The sequence below is a fragment of the Saccostrea echinata genome, unplaced genomic scaffold (assembly GCF_033153115.1).
Source record: "Saccostrea echinata isolate AGI-Se365-2 ecotype Australia unplaced genomic scaffold, CSIRO_AGI_Sech_v1 ptg000029l, whole genome shotgun sequence".
Lineage (NCBI taxonomy): Eukaryota > Metazoa > Mollusca > Bivalvia > Ostreida > Ostreidae > Saccostrea > Saccostrea echinata.
This window is the reverse complement of record NW_026889778.1, coordinates 14,256,247-14,279,000: the sequence shown is the minus strand read 5'-3', so window position 1 is coordinate 14,279,000 and position 22,754 is coordinate 14,256,247. Positions and strand designations below refer to the sequence as shown.

General features: G+C 33.4%; 2 protein-coding genes across 4 annotated transcripts; one reads left to right on the top strand and one right to left on the bottom strand.

Moving 5' to 3' along the window:
* The first annotated feature begins 5,465 nt into the window (after window positions 1-5,465).
* Window positions 5,466-20,544, top strand: LOC133194536 (L-rhamnose-binding lectin CSL1-like). 3 transcript variants are annotated; one of them, XM_061330483.1, is made up of 5 exons: window positions 5,466-5,517; window positions 10,520-10,622; window positions 10,723-10,893; window positions 18,559-18,858; window positions 19,237-20,544. In XM_061330483.1, exons 2-5 carry the CDS (start codon window positions 10,544-10,546, stop codon window positions 19,323-19,325), a joined length of 639 nt encoding a protein of 212 aa, XP_061186467.1. In that variant the 5' UTR covers window positions 5,466-5,517; window positions 10,520-10,543; the 3' UTR covers window positions 19,326-20,544. The 3 variants fall into 3 exon arrangements, with proteins under 3 accessions (XP_061186467.1, XP_061186466.1, XP_061186468.1); XM_061330482.1 differs by lacking the exons at window positions 18,559-18,858; window positions 19,237-20,544 and adding exons at window positions 11,482-11,781; window positions 12,326-12,695; XM_061330484.1 differs by lacking the exons at window positions 5,466-5,517; window positions 18,559-18,858; window positions 19,237-20,544 and adding exons at window positions 8,605-8,684; window positions 11,482-11,781; window positions 12,326-12,695.
* An 873-nt stretch (window positions 20,545-21,417) lies between these two features.
* LOC133194535 (uncharacterized) lies at window positions 21,418-22,676 on the bottom strand. The gene is made up of 2 exons (XM_061330481.1): window positions 22,166-22,676; window positions 21,418-22,075 (listed from the first exon to the last, which is right to left on the bottom strand). The coding sequence occupies exons 1-2, from the start codon at window positions 22,637-22,639 to the stop codon at window positions 21,557-21,559; spliced, it is 993 nt and encodes a 330-aa protein (XP_061186465.1). The 5' UTR covers window positions 22,640-22,676; the 3' UTR covers window positions 21,418-21,556.
* Between the last annotated feature and the right edge of the window lie 78 nt (window positions 22,677-22,754).

Genomic DNA, 22,754 nt, shown 5'->3' with positions numbered 1-22,754 from the left:
TTGACCCTTTGACCTTGACCCTGGAGTTTGACTTACTTTAATTTGGAAAAACTTTGACCTTGTCCATAACATTTAACAGTTGGTGCTGGGGCATAATATTTCACATGTGTATTTCTTGTGACAAGACCAACAGTTTTCCCATTTTGTTCTTGACCTTTGAGTTTGACCTACTTTTGACAAACTTTAACCTTGGTCATAACTTTGGAATAGTTGATGCTGGAGTTTTTATATTTAACGTGTATTTTTGGGATAGGAACTTCCCTTGGACACCAATAATTTTGACCATTGAGCTTGACTTCGACGTTTGACTTACTTTCGATAAACTAACCTTCACCATAACTTTTGAACGCTTTCATACTTTACAGCTATATTCCTTGAGACAAGACCTTTCTTTGGGTACCAACATTTTTAATCCCTTGACCTTGACCTCGGAGTTTGATTTGCATTTAATAAACTTTCACCTTCGCCATAAGCTGCTATACATGGGCCTCAGTGTTTCAAAAACACATCTTGTTCAGTTTTACTTTTGCCTTGAAATTTCAATCAGTTATTTATAACACTTTTTAAAAAATTGGGCTAAACACAATGATATGATTTGTCTATTACCGACGTCGTTATGACTTTTCGGCAATCATTTTTTTTCATCCGAAAAGTTTTATAACCTTCTAAACGCATCTATTTAATAATCTTAACTGCCATTTTGCTATGAAGCATCTTGTTTTGAGTTGTAACCAACAAGTTATTAAAATTATTTGAAAATTGCCCATATGTTATTTCTATATTTTTATTCCTTTTGCATAGATTTTATATATCGTCAGGTCCAAGAGTAAGTGACGTAAGAGGTTGACTGATTTTCCACTCACTTTCTACTTCCTCAGTTGAAGTGTTGAAAAGGTTGAAAACCTGGCTTATCGCCAGACTTGGCGTCTAAGGAACGGAATAATTAACACCATAAAGATACAAAAGTTGCAAAAAATACCTAGGTAAATGGAAGTCCAAAAGATGGACAGACGCTTGGAAGAAGAATGTGCGTGGATGGTAAGCATTCTACGTTTCTTCTAGCTACTACGCTAGGGGATATGCAAATGCACTTCGGAAAGTCAAAATATATATATTTTTTAATAGACGCTGTAGTTCAGATTGGAAGTGTACATGAAATAAAACACATACATATATATTAGAGATTTAAATATCTATGGATGAACCTGAAAATGAGTGCCGAAAAGTAACTTCATTAGAGTACTAGTACTATCTAACATTTTTGCCGCGCTGCGAAAAACGAAACCTAACCTTGTGTTTATTTTTATTTTAAAAAAGTATTGCATATATCTGAATGAAACTTTAAGACAAAAGTAAAATAAAATAGAAGTATTAGTATATAAGGTTTTGTTGATAATTTTCGATTTTTAACGATCTCATGTCTTTAGAATTGTGACATTACTTTAGGGTCAACCCTCATGTCAGTGAACGTTAGTAAGACATTGTTATTTAGGGTCAACCCTCATATCAGTGAACGTTAGTAAGACATTGTTATTTTGGGTCAACCCTCATATCAGTGAACGTTAGTAAGACATTGTTATTTTGGGTCAACCCTCACATCAGTGAACGTTAGTAAGACATTGTTATTTTGGGTCAACCCTCATATCAGTGAACGTTAGTAAGACATTGTTATTTTGGGTCAACTCTCATATCAGTGAACGTTAGTAAGACATTGTTATTTTGGGTCAACCCTCATATCAGTGAACGTTAGTAAGACATTGTTATTTTGGGTCAACCCTCATATCAGTGAACGTTAGTAAGACATTGTTATTTTGGGTCAACCCTCATATCAGTGAACGTTAGTAAGACATTGTTATTTTGGGTCAACCCTCATATCAGTGAACGTTAGTAAGACATTGTTATTTTGGGTCAACCCTCATATCAGTGAACGTTAGTAAGACATTGTTATTTTTGTCCGCAGGAGTTATCACACATGCATGGCTTGGACTTGAACAATTTTAATGACACTTCAGTGTTAATAATCACTAAGTCTAGATGTGCATGCAACATTCAAAATTTTCAAAATGGGCACCATTGCCATGGAAACAGGGAATTCAAAAGTTTTAAATACTATTTTTTCTTAGTAACTGCCCAGTCAATTCTTTTTAAAGATATTGAAGAAATATTTCTTGCATCAATTCAAACTGATTTCTAAACAGTGCATTAAAATAGAAATTGGTGGGGGCAAACTTTTCACTGTTGCCATGGAGACAGGAAGGAGAATTTTCTTATTAATTTCATTTTTCCATCTAAAGGTATTTCGTACCATAATATATTGATGTGTAACTGTCTTTCCAAGTTTCTTGGGTAAAGATTTTCTAAAATGATTGCGGTTGCTAATATATATTTTGGTTCACAGATTCTCCTCTATATTGCTTCATTTAACTGCTGCTATTGTTTCTGCATGAAATCATTACGGGTTTTAAAGATAATTATTTAAGTACACAGGGAGACTAAGAAGGAAGTTCAACGTTAGAAACATTCTGTTTATCTTGATCAGGAAACTACATTACATAACTATAATTTATTTCAATTTCAATAGACAAGAAAAAAAAAATAAGAAAACCATTGAAACATGCATGAGAAATCAGACATCGATAATTTTCCAGAGCAGATGTCACACAAGTTCATTCTTCATTGTCGCCATAATCAAAACTAAGTTTGAACTTTCACTTAATCTACAAGGTTTGTCTAATAATATAACTTGACAGTTAACTGCAAAATATAAACATACCAATCAATTGTGTTCCTTGTCATGATCGGGTAAACGGGAACATCCATAGAATTTTCAGTGTGTAAATAATGCCCTAACAATTAGTATGAAAAATCAATATGATAGATTGTATTTGCTGATAAGGTCACTGTATCGACCACAGAACTTGCGAAATGCTGACTTCAAACGAGACTGTTGATATCCTTGTTTCATCAACTTGTTGGTTATTAGCTTGCCTCGTTTTAAAAATTGATCGTAGGTAGATCTGCTCTTGCGTATCGAATCAACTGGGAGACATAAACCCCATATACAGGTGATATGTGTATACTGCTACATAAGTAATGGAAGTTGACGATAGAAAAGTTTACGTCATCACGTTTATAATAAAGTTTTGTTGTTAGATAACCATTAACGTCCTTTTCTATTAACATATCCAAATATAAAACAGATGTTTCTTTTATTTCAAGTTCACTGGAATATATCGAATCGACATATGGATGGAAGTAACTATTATTAATTGATAATACGTCTTCGATATATCTAAATGTCGAGCTGAAGGCCACGTGATACATATAACAATTATATAGAGCTTTGGATAAAAAGCACAGCACTTGTTAGATAAAATCACCTCTAATTTATAAACCAGGAGAGCAGATCATGAAATCAGCATTTCAAATGTTGAAAATTCAGAATAATGTACTGTAAATATTCTTTCTTGGACATTCAACTTTAGGTATTTGAAATGCTAAAAATTCACCAGCTTCCAGGTGCAATGGCACACCTGGACCCCATCACTGCAGGCACCACCTAGTGGGGGCCTCAAGGAAACCCACTCTTCTTTGTTCAAACTTGCAATCTTTTGTCATTTATTTACAAATCTTTCAAAATTTATGCACACAGTTTAGGAGGCCCATAAACCCTCGATCTTTTCTTTTCTTACTTTTGTACTACTATTTTAAATAGGTTTCTCGTACTTTTTCCCTACCCTTTTCATCAAGTTAGAAGTAGAAAGACTGATATTGAAATAAAAATTATTTATCCCATGTTTACCCCTTTATCCCGTGGATATGACTCATTGGATAAATTTTTCATATTCCACAGTTAAGTGCAGTCGTGACGTCACAATGGTTTTGCGTTAGAGTGATGAAGTAAAATAAAGTGGTGTCCTATATAAAACAGTGTAAAACATTGGATGTGAAGTATTTAACATGGGATAAAAAGAATCTCCCATGATTTGTAGTTGGATATGACTTTTATCCAACTCGTTGTGTGTTTTTATCCCATTCGCCAAGGCTCGGGGATAAAAAAACACACAACTCGTTGGATAAAAATCATATCCAACTACAAATCATGGGAGATCCTATATATATAATACCTGTAATTCTGTATAATGATAACGTCAAAGAAAAGATACGTAAAACAAAACTCATGGTTTATTTGTCCGACGTCTAACAGTGTGCAAGTTATGATCCAATCAAACTATGACTAAAATTCGATAAGAGGCTATATATTAATACGCAGGTACGTTAAGCTTCTCTGAACTACAAATGTATGACGTCATAATTAAAAATGACGTCAAGTCACTGCAAACTTGAGCTGTTATGATGGGGAGAGTGTCATAAACTTAACACCTTATTTCAATCTGCATATAAAGTGTCCGAAAGTTAGTGTAAATATAAACGTGTTTAATCTTTTTTAAAAATCTTAATATATCCGAATATTTTATATAACATTGCTTTATTACTCTTGTTTAAAAGTCAGCGTGTTCAAAATATATACGGAAATATATGTTTGACATTTACCCTTTTCTATACATTTGGATAGAAGTAGAATTTATAATTAAGGAATGAATTTAATAGCTACCCATTTCATACGGTATAAACTGGGTTGGGGCAATTTACGCTTTATAAACCGCGAAGCGGTTTATAAAAAAGCGTAAACTGTTCCAACCCAGTTTATACCGTATAAATTGGGTAGCTATTAAACTCATTCCTTATAATTTAATTTTCATTAATTTGGTGTAAGAAAAAAAAGATGATTGTCCATAACAATGACTTCAATTTGTACAAAATTTGAATATAACGTCAGGCGGATCGATACGTTTTTGACGCAAGCCATTGTGACGTAGACAACCGATTTTATACGATATAAAGTATTTTTTTAATCCAATCAAATACAGCGCTACAACTAGAATTAAATTATTATGTGTATAAAAGAGCCTGGCGCAGGTGATTAATGTGGATTTATTTGAAATCTTTTTATGAGATCTGTAAGATGAGTTTCCCCTCTGACTGAATCTTGCTTGGGAAAAATGTGTGATGGCTTTGTTTTAATAAAGATGACGATATTGAGTGTAAAATACCCTCAAATTTGTCGGTAAGTTGAATTTATTGTGAAATATTTTGTACCAGGGTAAAAGTATAACTTTTCCCAAGCTCATTTCGGGTTCACAAGGATTCGACGAGTTTAATTATGTGACCAAAAAAAAAAAAAAAAAAAAAAAAATAAAAAAAAATAATTGTGTTAATCAGCTGCGCCGAATCGATTTATGTGAAACACTTCATGAAAGTAGAAATGACCGTCACGTGATCAAGGAGGTCATGTGATATCGTAAAAAATACGTTTAAATATAGCCTAGAGAACCCTCTATGTAAATTGGCCGTACTTAAGTACATAATTTACAAATAAAAATCGACCTTACAGTGCAGTGTTGTGTTTTGAATGCATTTAAAGCTTCGGGAAGCCTTAACATTGCTGCGTATAAGGTACGTAACTTACTCTTAGACTGCAACATACCTAACCCCAAGATGCATCAACTGAATGACAACGTTTGATGTCCTAGGCCTCACAGCTATGTAGAAGATAGGGCCAGGACACGAAAACAACTAACAGACAGACATACGGACGGACGGGAAAGCTTATACCATTATACGTTCTGTCAGAAGAATGAAACAAAAAGAGAGTCTTGTGGATGAAATATCTTTCAGTTTCATATGTAAAAAAGAGTCAAAAGTAACAAAGCTGCAAGAACAGATATCTAAAACTATAAATTTTGCATCGTCGTCAAAAATTAATATCATAGCCTTAAAGGAAGAGTTTCAAGAAATTCATCCTTTTCCAGATCCCATCGATTAAGTAAACCCCTTACCGGACATTCACGTTAACTTTTGCTTTTTCTTTAGATTCCGAGAATTCGTTATAACTTCCTTTATAAAAATAAAATAAATAAAACAGGGAAGCTTGACTTAACTCTCCCTGGCCTTTTTCGAAGCTTAATATAGATAATGCACATGCACTGATTCATTGCAATAGGAACCCACGGGGGTGGAGCGTGACCCCTCCCCCTAATTTTGCCGATATTAAGTATACTCTAAAAAACAAAGCTAACTTTTAACGTTGTGTTCCCTCAAAAATTACGTCTGATGACTTTGCTTGTCAAGGAATTTTTGCTCGGTTAAATACCCAACCAAACCGAACATGTTTGGTTGTGTCCACATTAAACTGAAATTTCTTCATATCTGACTTGATTCCAGACCTAGAATTCTATAGCTAAAAATAACCCAGATTACTATAGAATTACAATGTTAAAGAATTGTTTACAAGATATTGGTAGCATGTGCATCTCTGAAATAACTGTTAGTTGCAATTACCAAAGATATCAGAAACTAGACTACCGCCTAAAGGTTCAAGATTGTAGTACATGTGCCAATATAAATTTCAGGGACAGGGAAAAGATTTTGAGTCAATTTCTTTCCACTCTCCTTTCAGACATTTTAGAAAATATAAAGATTAATCCTGATATATTTTGTTTTCTGTAATTAGTTAGGATTCAGAGTGGTGAAATCAAAACCGAATTCTGTAAGTTATTGATTTTAATAGAGATAAATACCATTCATTTTTTTTCCTCTATAGACTTTCTTAACATTATAGAGACATTTAAAATTTTCTTTTCTAGCCTGTTTTCAAATTAAATGGGGAAAAATTCCGAGTGGTTTGTGTTGATCTGTGGTTTGACAATTGCCATTTTGGCAATTTTCCAATACATTGTCTGAAACTATTGCTGTCTCTATATATAGTCCTTTATACAATATTTTGCAGTTAAAGTACATGTTTCTTGTACACTGGGACATGTGTCATCTCTCATGCTTATATATATATATTTAAATTTATCTATGTTTTGCATATAATAAGTAAGGTTTTAAACTAGTGTTTGTGTCGAGATCTTGCAGTGATCTTTTATTGGTATACGGAGTATGGGTCGTTATATTATTGAAACCACTTAACTTAAAAAGTGGTTTGTTTATTGACTTGTGAATCAGTTACCCAAATGCAATAAATTGAATTCTATGTCAAGAGATTGTATTTACCTTACAATATATGAAGTCACGCGCAACTTTCTCTTTTCCTTTTAATCCCAAGAACCAATACCGCCATGCTTTTAGTTAAAAGAGACAATATGTAAGTGCAATAAACCATTACAAGATTCTGCCTCTCCCCCCCCCCCTCTCTCCCTTTCACACACACACACACGTTTACTTCTTTATACAACGGTCAGTGGATATAGCTCATAGGATATCGTTTTCATATCCACAGTTGTTACGCCGCAATGGTTTTTGCGTGAATTTTATCAAGTCAAATATTGTGGATTTACATAACTATATAAAACTGTAAAACATGATATAGCTATGTATTACCTTATGACAAAAGTGATGATGACTTCAACTTTTCTATCATCAGCTTATTTATGTAGTAATATACCATTTTCACCTGCACATGGAGTTTTTGTCTCCCAGTTGATTCGATACGCAAGAGCAAGCTCTGCATACAAACAATTTCTAAAACGAGGCAAGCTAGTGACAAAAAGGTTAACGATACAGGGATGTCAACGGTCTCGTCTCAAGTCAACATTTCGAAAACCTATGGTCGATACAATGGCATTGTTTGCAAATCTCTCACTCAGTTTGTTCATCTGCAAAAACGACATCTGTATCATTGACGTGAGTTAATCTAAATTGCGTTTTGCCTATTTTAGTCGAATTTGCAAATGTCTTTATTTCAACAAAGCACCCTCAAATGACCCTTTTGCACGAAAACTAATTTCCAGAAGCTGATTGCGCAACTTCTGAGCGCTGATGAAAGTTTGACGTTTAACGATGGTGGTCAGAGAGGATGCAACAGTTATAGTGACCCTGTCTCTCAAATGATATCAAGTAAAATGTGCAACACGTTGCCTAATAGTCACTTAGTGCTTTTCATCCCTATCCCGTCCATCACACTTCTGATAGCCACAGTTTTATGGTACAGTTTTGCAATAGTCGTATAGTGTCTATTAAATGTCATGTGTATCTGCAAAAGATATTTTTACTTTTCTTTTATCTAGCCAAAGTAATTTCAACCAATGAAATAACAATTTTTGAAGTCAATTTGGGTTATTTTTTTTAAACAAACATTTACAAAGGAACACCTTGCAAACACCATAGCATCTACCCTTCCACTCTCATCTTTTTCCGAACGCTGCAAAACGCAGCTATATGTTAAGGAAGGCTTCAATCCACATTTGTGAGGCACCATGTAGCAAGTATCATTGTAACGTCGTTTAACATTTAAATATCAAAAATAAATAACACTGCATGATGATGAATAAAATAAAAGGTTGCATGCATTTGTTTTATCCATTATATATTGGTAACTTTGTGTCTTCTTAACTTGTTAAAATAGATAATTAATAAAATGACTATTAAAGTTTATAAAAAGGACCTGAGGTATTTCTCAACATTTTCAGAAAACAGGTATTTAAATCAACTTGCACAAAGCAATGCAGCGTTGCATTGCTGCACATTTATCGGTCAAGGCTGTTAAGCGTTTGTTGGGTGCTTCCCTAATTGCTATCTTTGTCTTTATCACAGTTTGAGATTCTAAATAATCGTTTAAGGTAAGATTATAAGGTCAACATTGTAACCTTTATGAAGATATATTACGCTTATTTCAAACTGACATATTTCTTTACAACTTTAAAATGCACCAAATCTACTGAATGGTGCAGAAGAAATTATTAAAAAAAATACATCTTGTTTTCGAAAAGCCTCTTCTTGTGTTTCAATGCACTTGAAAGAAGGAATAGTCATGTATATACAAAAAAATTGCTTGTATGTGCTTTAAATGTTATCGTACATTTGTAGTTTATCAAATGCATATTTTTTCAGGAGTACATGAAAGTAGGAATCAAAGATTAAAACTTCTTTTTTTACTTTTGATAAAAAATGTTGGCCGGATTTAATGATGTCATAGCTCATCTTCATAGAAGTAAAACGGAGAATAATGCAAAATATAAATTGAAACTGAAATGCATTTACTAGAAACGATCATTACAATCTTCTTAAAGACTAATTTTTAAGCACAACACAATATACTGTAGATTCCTAAATATACGCGAGGAATTAATTATCGCGTAATTACGCGAGAAGCACCACTCGCGAAATAAAATTACTCGCTTTTATTTTTATGGTCATGAAATTAATGTAAAATCTCTTGATCAACCGTCCACTCGCGAATTATTGTTCTCGCGATTTGACGTCAAAGAGTCATTTCGCGAAAATAAGTACTCGCGAAAAATAAGGAATCTACAGTATTTGCAGTATGTTCGACAGTTGTAAAGATTTTATGTATTTCTATGCCCCCGTAAAAAAAGACTCTGAAGCATATAGTTTTTGGTCTCTCTGCCCGTCTGTCCATCTGTCTAGCTTTCTGTTTGTCTGTTAATCTGTTCGTCTGTTTGCCCGCAAAACTTTACCCTTGCCCATAGCTTTTGAATGGTTGTTGCTAGGGCTTTCACATGTGTATTTCATTTGACAAGACCTTTCGTTTGGTACCAACAAATTTTATCTCTTGACCTACACCTTGGAGTTTAACCTAGTTTTTTAAAAAAAAAAAATTACTTAACTTTAATCTTTGCTAATAACTTTTGAACGGTTGGGCTTTTATATTTTACATGCGTATTCCATGTGTCCAGACCTTCCCTTGGGTACCAACATTTTATACCTTTCTACCTTGACCTTGGAGTTTTACCTCCTTTTGAAAACCTAATCTCGGCCATAACATTTGAATGGTGGTGCTAAATCTTTCATATATCACGGGTATTTCTTTTGACAAGCCCTTTTCTAGGGTACCAACATTTTTTTGACCTCATGAACTTGACCTTGGAGGTTGCCTACATTTGAAAAAAAGAAACTTTAACCTTTCCTATAACTTTTGAACGGTTGCTGCTGGGCTTTCCTATTTCATTTATGCATTCTGTGCGACAAGACTTTTCCTTTGGTATCCTTATTTTTTCGTCCTCATGACATTGAACTTGAAGTATGACATTCTTTTTGAAAATCTTAATTCTTAGCAATATTTACTGAATGGTTAGTATTAGGGCAATCATATTTCACATGTTTATTCCTTGTGACAAGACCTTTCTTTGTGTATCAACATTTTTTGAACTGTTGACTTTGACCTGAATTTGAACAAATTAACCTTCGCCTTGAGCTGCCACACGGGGGCATCCTTGTTTCATAAACACACCTTTTTCATTGATGAAAATGCTTTTAACATAATATCGAGAACTACAAATAAAAATCATTTATATGCTAAATAATTTTAATCAGAAAACATTAATTATTCTATTATTGTTGCAATAATGCACATAATACTCTTTCGAACTGTTCACTATAGACGTATTTGTGGATGTTGATCCATACCAAGTTTTCACATCTATTTCATTATTAGTGACTGGAAAACTATTTACGTACAATGGATTTCCGGACACTACCTATCCAAGTCTTACTTCTATCCGTAGCATTATTCTGTACAGGAAACCTAATAACACAAGGTACGTTAAACAATTTTAAATACCAAAGGAAAGACGAAAAAAAAAGAAAGAAGTCCTACTTAGCTATGATATAAATGTATTCTTATTTATCTCGTATCAGAGTGTCCCCCAGGAAAACACGTATTCACCAACTGCACAAACCCTTGCATTTACAATGGATCCATCACAGTTTGTCAGTCAAAGCCGAACAGTCAATGTGTTCCAGACTACTGTGGAGCATGCGTCACTCGTTTCTACGACGACAACAAAACTGAAGTACACTGTGAGATTGGTGAGTATAACATTTTAAACCAATTACTATTTCTTTAAACATTTATAACCAGCGTTAAACCATGCAAAACAGTTCTAACTTTAGACATGAAGAAATACTTACATAATTAAGCTAAATGGGTCTAGTAAAATGCTATTGCTTGAACATTACATATAGTTACATGTATGTGTTATGCTTCTCATGATATGAATGTTAAAGAAAAATTGAAAATATCTGTGGTTTGAAAAAGTATATGATATTAATAATGAATGTTCCATTTAAAAGGCCTTCTCAAGTAACCATTGAAAAAATGACGTAAATAGTGCGTGCTTTATACAAGTGACTTTTTTGTTGATTCATTCCTTAACATAACCCGGCCCGAAATTCAGTATAGAGTTTCAAGAAAAATACAGTAGAACTTTAAAGGAAGTTGGGACGAAAGGTTTTTGTTGTATGAAGATATTATTACAATTGTATGAGAAGTACTGCAATACATTTTAAAGAATCTAATACTTGTTTGTATTTCTTTTCAAATACTGCCGGTTTCCATTTATTACTGACTACATTTAAGTTATTTCAAAAACTAAACCACGCTTGTTTTTGTATTAGAATCTGGTATCATATGTGAGCAGAAGACACATACAATAAGTTGCCGTAATGGCCTCCTGATTTACATGACGGAGGCTAATTTTGGAAGAACATCTAAAGAGAGTTGTCGTCATCCTTACGACATTGAGCGCCTACACAACAACACAAACTGCAAAGCTCCAACATCGCTCCAGGTCATGCAGAAGCTTTGTAATGGCCGCCAGAGCTGCACTATTACAGTAGAGAATGAGATGTTTGGAGCAGACCCATGTTATGGCATCTACAAATACCTAGAGTTCGATTTCAAGTGTGTCTCTCGAGGTAGGTTTGACATTTCTATTAGGAAATACTGTCAGTTTTTCCCACACAATCCTTTAAATGTGTATATAATGAAAACAAGTTTGAAAACAAACACGTAAAAATTATTCAAAGTGTATCACTGACAAATATTCTGAATGCTGTTAAGTCTTTCGAGATTTTAGAGGTTTGAATTTGCTTTTTTATCTACAGTGTATGATACCCATTTGTATATGTTTTTGTCGTGTAAACACATCGACAAATGCAGCATATACTGTCGATCACCAAAGCTTCGCTGCACTTTATTTTCGTGAGATAGTTATTTGGTATTTATAAGTGAGTCAAATTTTTCACGAATGCTGGTTATTGCTGTATATATCTTATGCTAATAAATATATGCCTTCTCGCGTATATACGCGAATACAAAGTTCTGGCGAAAAAAGGGATGTACAGTGACTTAATTGTCTCTTAATTGACGACTTTATGAAACACGCAATGGAATCAATTTCACCAGACATCTTCCTTTATGTTGTGATGTGATCTATATTATCGTGATATTTTCTTTCAGATGAACTCAGTCACAGCAACAGGAATGCACCTGATATCAGTATCATGGGCGGTCTACTGCTGTTGTACATTTTATCGAAGAAACCTTAAACAGAGAGAGAGAGAGAGAGAGAGAGAGAGAGAGAGAGAGAGAGAGAGATCAAACAAAAATATATGGTTAACCAGTCGGATGGAAATATATGATTATGACTACATGACTAAAACAAAATAAAAACATACTAAATTTATTTTAATTCTAAATGCATGTTTAAGACTTAATTCCAATGTACAAATCTGTTATATTTGTTTAATTGTTGTTTTTAGATGCATACATACTCTGTACATAAATATGCTATCGCTGTGTATTATTGAAAAATACATATATAAATAACTAGGAGTTTCTTTTCATTAACTCTTATTAAATTATAATTGCATTATTGATCTGCAACTTCTATGCTTTGACAATCTATTGATATCTCAAAGCTTAAATAAAGAAGTATTATGAATGTTTGCTTAAGATTGAAAGATATTTTTTTTTTTTGCAAAGAAAAGTTAAAGTAGGATAATCCTACGAGGTTTGCATTTTATTTATTAAGATCAAATGTATGGATTTAAATAACATTTCATTCTAAAACAAATACTAGTACCATTTCTAATTAAAAAAAATAATGAACAAAACAAAAAGAACAAAATACTTTTGGTTTTTTAATTGACTTGTGAATACAGTTTAGTAACCAAAATGAAATGTTTTATCTTAAAAGCTTTTAACTCCAAATAAATGTGAATCTACGAGGGTCCTTCAATAAATATGCAACATACAGTTTATCATAATGAATGTAGAAGCATTTAATTTCACTTTTTCACAATTGAAAAGTTCTATTAAAGAACAAAGAACTCTTTATCTTAGAAAACCCCATGATTTTTCTTATTGTCCTCGCAAAGAACCTTACTTGTAAAGTAAGCTTGGTCACTACACTGAGATGAAAAATGCTAATTATCTCTGTCAAGAAGATGATAATGAGAGCGTATATGCAAAAACTGTGCTTCATTACAAAAATCGCCGAAGAACTCATATTAAAGATATGATTTTTATATTTGGAAAGACTAGTCCTTGACGCTGTATAGTTTTCAGATGGATTGAGAAATTCAAAAGTAAGAAAGGAGAGTATAAACATAGCAGTCAAACTAGTCGATCGAAATCTGTAGGGACACCAAAAAATATCAATGCTGTGAGCAACGTGATATCTGAAAATGCCAGATTTACATTGATAGACATTGCTAAGACACTAAACATTTCATCATTACAACAATTTATAGAGTTCTGACGAAGGAAATTAATGTAATAAAATTTTTATCAGATAGTTGCCTTATTTCCTTACAAATGCCTAAAAGAAAACAAGTGTTAAATGTGTCAATGGTCTATTTAAAAACAAATATTTTCTACAAAAAGAAGATAAAATGTGGAATCGGAGAGAGAGATGTCGTCCTATTGTTGTAAAGCAAGGGCTCCAAACATGTTTTATTAGTTTTCTTCTCCAAGAGTTCATGTAAAACATGTACATAATCCCAAAAGGAAGGACCATCAATGGTAAATTTTATGATAAAATTACACTAAGGAGAGTTATGCAGATTCTCTGCAAAGGAAGTCCAAATACCGGCCCCAGGGTAATTTTCCTGTACCTGACAACGCTGCTGTAAATGATTATAGAGAAATAAATAAAATTTTGAAGAAAGGAAAGTTTACAGAGCTTTGCCATCACCCATATTCGTTAGTTTCAGCCACTGTGAGATCTTTTTATTCCAAAAATGCATGAAAACAATCAACGGAAGACTGTACATTTTCAGATTTGTCATAGGAAGTGCTATTCATCAGTGTCTTTGGGACATACCTAAAGATGAGTATGCTGAGGTTTTCTGGTCATAGGTACAAAGACTTAAGATATGTGTAAAGGGTAACAGGGAATACTTGAAAATATTTAAAATCTGTTTTACGTCCTTTGCTGAGTTTTAGATGACGTTTTGCATAATTTATTGAACGATCCTCGTATAAATGGTTCGACTTTTTCTTTAACTTTTATCCAAAGAAACTGTGTAAAATGGTATTACAAAAGACTATTAGAAGATTGCAAGAAATCATTGTCTCTCTTTGCACATTGAATTGCAAATGCCCTCTCTCTCTCTGTCGGTCTGTCTCTCTGTATATCTCTCTCTCTCTCCACATATAACTAAGTACTGCAATTGACATAAAGAAAAAATAATGACTGTTATCAAGCTGTTTCATTGATGTCTAATTCAGATTCAGATTTCTGTTGAAGCAAGAGACTTACCTCTTACAGGTAAATACAATCCATACATATATAGAATTTATATATCACAGTGGAAGAACATCAGTTACATCAATTATGTACAAGTAAGAGTAATCATGACATATGTTAATCCGACAATACATTTCTAAATTTGTTTGGAAAATATACATTTTCAAAGGTTACGTTATTCGTTCGTATTTAGGCTGGTCAAAATTTTATACACTTGGGCGGCATGAAATTTATTTTCTCAATCACCGATAGTATAAAAATAATATAATAATATAATTGATATTTATGGTATCTTGTAGCCTTGGATCTACTTACACTCTTTAAATAATTCAGACAAAAATACCAGTAAAGTATCTAGAACAGTTGGTGAGGTCTTTCCAAACATTTTCAGAAAACGAGTATTTAAATCAACCTGCAGAAAGCAATGCAACGCATTGCAACACGTTTATCGATCCAGATTGTTTGCCGTTAGTCGGGTGTTTCCTCAATTGTTATCTTTTTTATACCACAGTTTGGTATTGTGAATGACTGAATAAGGTAAGATTGTAAGATCAACTCGTAAAGCTTTATGAAATGACATCAACACATTTCTTCAACGAGCAATTTTCTGTGTAAGTAAAAATGTATCAATATTTAATACTGCTTGATCCCTAAGATATCTTCCTTCTTCGTGTTCATTTGCAGCAAATCGCCAAACTCTGCAACTGTTATGAGCATGTTCAGAACAGTTATGTCCACACTACGATTCTTAAATATTCTTAAATATTCAAGACTATCGCACAGCACTCGCACTGCCACTGGTACCCATTTTCTTAGTAAATCTTCGAAATGTTGTGAGTCTCGCAGAACTTTCTAGTACTTGCGACACTGCGAGTGTACTACGAGTTCCTACAGGTGTCCTAAGAACTACTGCGAGAGTCCTTAGAATCAATACGAATGTACCAGGGTTTTCCTGCAAATATGACATAAAATTGGGCGATTGATGGCAAATTCAATATGAGAACCGTGCGATTGAACTACGAGTTGGAATTCTTGGGTAAAATGTAGCATGAAATGAGAGAGTGTGATAGGATCCTAAGCAATTCTGAGCTTGAAAATTGTAAGCATGGATCTAAATAATATTTGAAAAAAATATAAACTGTTTTAGAGTACTGTGAGGATGCATATTTTTTTTTTTTACCTTAGCTGTTTATAGGGAGTATTTTTCTTATCATTTTTCATGAAAAGAAGGCAACTTGGGAGTGCTGCAGCAAATTGTCATTTTCACAGTCATTGCGAAAATAAAACTTTTTGTTATTTTCACTGATATATAACACCTGTGAAAATATCGTTTTTATTCAACGGATAAATTACAGTATTTTACTGTTCAAAATGTAAAAAAAGTTTCTGCAATGATTACAACTGTTCATCCCCATCTAAAAAAGAAATACATTTTGTTTATCAATAGTTCTTAATTACAAGTGCGTGTAAGAATGTAAATTATTGCCTTATCGATCCGTATGTTATATTGATGAAAGAGCCAATTACTTGAGTGATTGATCGTTTAATGTTTCACATCCCTTCCTATAATTTTACATTCATATGAGACGTCAAAAATACCAATGAAAGGTTCGGCTACCATGACGGATTCAGGAAGAACCAATTAACCTTTATACTTCTTTAAAAAAAATCTTTCAAACAGATGACTTATAAAAAATGGGTCCAGGCTTTTTGATATTATTGACAGCTGCTTTTTCAATAAAAATGGAACTCGTAAATTTACTTACCTTGTCATAGATCATTTGCAAAATTATTCTGTTAAAAAACATTCTGATTGTACACACAAGTACTTTGAAGTTGACATTAAAAAGATGCTTGAGTTTCTGATTGACAACATCTATGTGGTTTTTTGAGACCAGGTCTTCCAACAATCTATTGGAATTCCCATAGGTACCAATTGCGCCCCGTTATTAGCAGACCTTTTTTTGTGTTCATATGAAGCAGAATTTGTCCAAAATCTTATACGTGAAAAGAAAACACTTGCTGTGGCCTTCAACTCGACATTTTGATATATCGACGACGTATTGTCAATTAACAATGGTTATTTCCATTCTTATGTCGATACGATATATCCCGGTGAGCTTGAGATAAAAGATACCACAGAGTCTGACACATCTGTTTCATATTTGGATATTTTACTTGAAAAAGACGTTAATGGTAATCTAAAAACCAAGCTTTATGATAAACGTGATGACTTTAACTTTTCAATCGTCAACTTCTCTCATTTATGCAGCAATATACCTTCATCACCTGCGTACGGGGTTTATATCTCTCAGTTAATTCGATACGCAAGAGCATGCTCTAGTATGTACAATTTCTAAAACGAGGTAAATTAAGGACAAACAAGTTAATGAAACAAGAATATCAGCAGTCTCGTTCAAAGTCATAATTTTGTAAGTTCTATGGTCGATACAATGACCTTGTCAGCAAGTACAATTTATCATTAAGTCAAATGCTGACTGACGTTTTTCAAACTAATTGTTAGGCCATTAATTACACACTTAATTGTCGACGGATTTTCCCGTTATTTCCCGATCATGACAAGGAGCACACGGCGGGTGTGACTGCTCGGCAGGGGATGCTCACTCCTCCATGGCACCTGACCCCACCTCTGATGTTTTGGAGGTCCGTGTTTGCTCTGGTCCTATTTTGTATTGTTTAATGGACTTTTGAGCTTGAATACTGTTCGTTTTCTCCATATATTTCATACAACTACATTTAAGTTAGAAGTAAATCGATTTCTTATCGCCTTTGTTAATCAGAAAACGGTTACCCTCTCCCCCCCTCTCTCTCTCACACACACACATACACACAGATATATATATATATATATATATATATATATATATATATATATATATATATATATATATATATATATATATATATATATATATATATATATATATATATATATATATATATATATATATATTCTATCTTACTTTCTTTACTGAAAATTTCTCGCCAGGTGTGGGTCCATACCAAATATCCCATTCTGCTTCACCTGTGACTGAATTACTTAATTTTACATATGGATATCCGAGCACTACCTATGCAAGGTTTTCTTCTATCCATGGCGGTATTCTGTGCGGGATACCTCATAGCACAACGTAAGTTAAGCAAATTTAAAAGAAAACAGAAAAATTGTAATACATGTATAATAAAATTGTTTGCTCAATCATAATGTCAATGTATTCTTTTTTTTTCAAAGCAAAGTGTCCGCCAGGAAAACACGTATACACTAACTGCACTGATCCTTGCATTTACAATGGATCCATCACTCTTTGTGAATCGAAGCCAAACAGCCAATGTGTTCCGGATTATTGTGGCGCATGCGTAACTCGTTTCTACGATGACATCGGAAAAGAAGTTCACTGTGAATTTGGTGAATATTTAAAAAAGAAACCTGCACCATTTATATTTGTGTAAACATCTATAACAATTGTATTTAAAAAAAAAATGAAAGACATTTTAAACGTTAGATAAGAAGAAATGATAACAAAGCCATTTGTATATTCGTAAGCCATATGAAATGGGTACCGTGTGATAACGCTTAATTAAATTGTAAATAATTGTATTTTACGTGTATGCTATTCAAGTAACACGTTGTATGCTGTTTGAAACTGTATAAAGTCAAAAAATTATAAAGAATGCTTTCTGTCATGAACATTCAAAACGTTTTTTATATAATATGTTTAATATTGAATACGTGTGCATCTTGCAGTAGCATCTGTTGTTGATGCAATTTGTTTTCTGAACATTACCTCAAAATTCAGTAGGTTTGATAATTAATTCAGTATATACTAGTCTAGTAACATCATTTTTGAAATACTGTTTCCATTTATTACTAATTATATTCAGATCATTAAAAAATGTAAATCACGTTATATTTTTTTAGAATCTGGTATCATATGTGAGCAGAAGACACACATAATAAATTGCCGTAATGGCTTTCTGATTTACATGACGGAGGCTAATTTTGGAAGAACATCGAGAGAAAAATGTCGCCATCCTTACAGCATTGAGCGCCTACACAACAACACAAACTGCAGAGCTCCAACATCGCTCCAAGTCATGCAGAAGCTTTGTAATGGCCGTCAGAGCTGCACTATTACAGTAGAGAATGAGATGTTTGGAGCAGACCCATGTTATGGTATCTACAAATACCTAGAGTTCGATTTCAAATGTGTCTCTCGAGGTAGGTTTAACACTTCTAATGATATCAGTGATTTGCACTTCTTCGATAAAAACAAGTTTGAAACCAAACACATGAAGATCGTTGTATTTCTGATTTTAGGGCAACTGTTATTTAATTAAAATATTATTGTTTATAATTAAGCTTTCACTTTTCAGATGTTTGAATTTCCGTTTAAAAAACGTCCATGATACTCAATCACGATACATATATTTGACTTGCAAAATTGTTGATATCTGTAGCTTGTAATCTAGTTCGCTTTGTCTCTGTATTCGCGACTTTATCAAATACACAATAGAATCGATAATTACTCCACTTGACATTTTCCCTGAAGTTGTCTGGAAGAACTGAGTGATTTGCATCTTATCATACTTTTTTCAGATGAAATCAATCTCAACAACAGGAACACACCTGATATCCGAACCATCGGCTGTCTGCTGCTGCTGTGCATTTTGTCGAGGAAACCGTAGAGAGAGAGAGAGAGAGAGAGAGAGAGAGAGAGAGAGAGAGAGAAGTCAGACAATCCTAATCAAGACATGGAAAAATGTTTGACAAACCATTCTGATGGAAGATTTATGACTTAAATAATTCAAAAGCATAATAAATGTTTTATTTACTCTTGTAACTAAAAAGTTAAGTAGAACTATATATTGGAGTATGTTTATAGAGCAATTTGCCAACCTGCCTTTGTTTTGTTTTCTATTTTTATATGTGTATATCTTTTGTAAATAAATATCACTGTATATCAATTTGAAATAAACACTGTGATTGGAATATTCATAATTTAATTCAGACTTGTCGAAATTTTAAAATCATTGTCAGACATTTGGTCTGACAAAGTCAAATGTTCTGTCGGACCAGTCAACGTTTTGTCAGACCAGATACATGTACCTTATTTTGACGCTGTGAAAGTCATATGAATAACAGCACCAAAATGCCCTGGATTATTTTCAGCAGCCTTTAATCTTACAAGTTTCCTTCCTTGGGATAGAAAGTCTTTAATAAAAGACACAAATGACATGTTTTATGACTTTGCTATAACAAATTTAATTGGCTATCGTCAACACGCCGCGTACGCGGCCATTTTTTCTGTGTTTGTGACCTTCAGCTGCGCATCCCGATCCCGACCTTTATTAAATTTGCATCACGCTCGATTTTTTTCAAACGGTCATCTGGACCGACGTTTTCTTAAAAGTTGTCGGTCCAGACAAATTTTTATCGGCCTTGCCGACAGGACCGACGGATTTCGACAAGTCTGTTAATTAATAGCAAATGAATCCTTCTGTGTGAATCAATTTTCATTGATCTGGAGTTATTGTAATATTGACCTGGAACTTATGTAGTGTGAAAACCTTAAAATTTTTAACACTTTAGTATAAAAACGTATTGTGAATACTTGTTAAACTTCAAAAGATTTGCTTTTTTCTGCAAAGAAAAATGCGATTAGGAAAAAAAAATCATTTGCATTTGTAATGGCAAAACAAATAAAGTTATGCATGTATGTGTATTTCTCTCAGTGTAAATATTTATTTTAATGCATCTTTGTGAGCCTCTTAGAAAGCAGATAATTGATTTACATTTCAAAAAGATTAACGATTAAATTTGTTTACTCTTAAATGCAAGAGGCTTTGTAGTTAGCGTTCTTCAAACACGAATAAAGTGTTTATATAGATATCCTCTGATGAGTATGATGAATACAAAGGTTAATTCCTCTTCAAGTATATACTTGAGTTTATAACTGTACAAATGCATCAAATAAATACTTTGAGTTGAAGTTGCCTGAATCTGTGAGTTTTATATAGTTATTGTACATGTACGATCCAGATACCAAATGCTTTTGAAAAAAAATATCTTGTAGAAATGCAGAAAAGCCATTAAGTTTTTAACGACTCTCATATCATATGTGATCAAATTAAACCCTTTTAAGTCCTCTATCAAAGTTATAAGCGACTCCTCATTATGCACAGTTTGTATGACTTTAGGTGTGTTAAAAAATCTCAGTTGTAATACATGTATGTATCCAGAGTGTATAAGATTTCAAAACTTGAGTCAACATTTGATAAAAATTGCATATAGTTGAACCGGGGTTGACAATCGTTTTGCTTGGGGATTAGAATTTTCAGTGTTACAATCAACAACATGCAATATTTTTACATAATATTGAATGTTTTATACAAAAACATTTAACATTGAACCTTGCACGCATAAAGTCTGCACAGTCAATATTCTTTTGAAATATCACTCGTGGTTAACCAATGTTGACTGAAGCTATGGTCTATCACGCTGATGGGCTTAGTTTTATCATTCAGAGGGCAATGATGTTACGTGACGAATCGGATTCAACTAATTAACATGAAAGTATTATATTTAGAAATATAATGTACATTGTAATATGTTCATATCCAAACCATCAAAGTGTGGCTCTAAAACACGCACCTGATGAACAATTATGACGCGTCCCTTAATAAGATAATTAAACAAGAACTTCTCTTATGTTGAAAATGAAATCAAATATTTTAAATATTGAAAAAAAAAAAAAAAAAAAAAAAACTAAAGAAAATATATTTCAAAAATGATATTTTATTTCAAATAGCTCAAGACAAAGCATATTCCCCTGTTTGTGTCATATCTTAGCTTAGACATAAAATTGAACTCAATAAATATGAACTGTTATTTCTTGATTAAAGAATGTATAATGAACTCAGATTACCGATTCAGATTTCCAGGTACGTCTATACCAAAAGAAAGCGAATCCTGTCACAGAAACAAGAGTAATAGGGGCAAAAATGGCATAGAAGGATTTAGATGCCCAAATAATGCCATATGCGAAAAGACAAAGAAAACTTGTAAACATCGCAATCAAGAAGTATCGAACTGTTCTTCTAGATCTGTATGTAAGATTTGGTTGAATATATTTAGCTGAACATAGAGCGTCCCCCTCTGTGCTTGGGTCTTGCTCATTGTTGACTGTGAACTCTTTGTACCGGATGTTGCCAGCCATGTCCTCATTTTTCTGAATTGGCTTTCTGCCATAGAACCAGATAACTTGAATAGCGTTGACGTAATTTACGCTGCTGGAAAAATACGTCATGACGACATATTGAATTGGTAGAACTAGGCCGTACGTGGACATGAAATCCGTCATTTTGCCGATGGAGGCAATGATTACGGACCTTGTAGATTGTCCAGAGGTTGATCTTAACTTAAAATTGAGAAAAACCTAAAAAAAAGAAAATAAATGCATGATTACAACAGATCTAAGGAGAAAGATTTCACAATGTCAAGCTTCATTAATTAGTATTTACCATACCTGTGGAAAAGTCTCAACACACCATAAACCTATAGCAATCCATTGAATATAAGGAAATAATTTCAGTCCCAGGTTAAGAGATATAAGTGTTGTCCAGACACATAAACAGGCAACAAGGTACGCAATTTTATGTTTCTTATCGTACTGATCCCCATATATCCAAAACTGAACGAGAATACTGAACTCCAAAATAGGCATATAGATAGAATTAATTTTGCCGTATAGGGGAATTTCGGCATATCCGTAGACAAAGCAGAGGTTAATCAGTGATGCCGTAAAATTTGCAGTTCCCCACAGAACACTGAGACCCAGGACCGATTTTTGGCGGAAGTTCTTCCAGACTTGGGGCAGTAGAACAAAGAACCAGAGCGTGGTGCTGCAGAGTCCACATATGTTGGCCCCCATACACGTCCATTCTGGCCAATTTGGTCGGCAGTTACGTAGAAGTGGATCATCTGTTGTCTTGTTGTGCATAGTCACAATTTTCGTTCTCGCAACATTACACTGTGATTTCCAACTAAAGAATCTATTTCTACTTTCGATTTAAGGGCCGAGAGTGACCTAGAAAAATTTACACATAAGCATATAA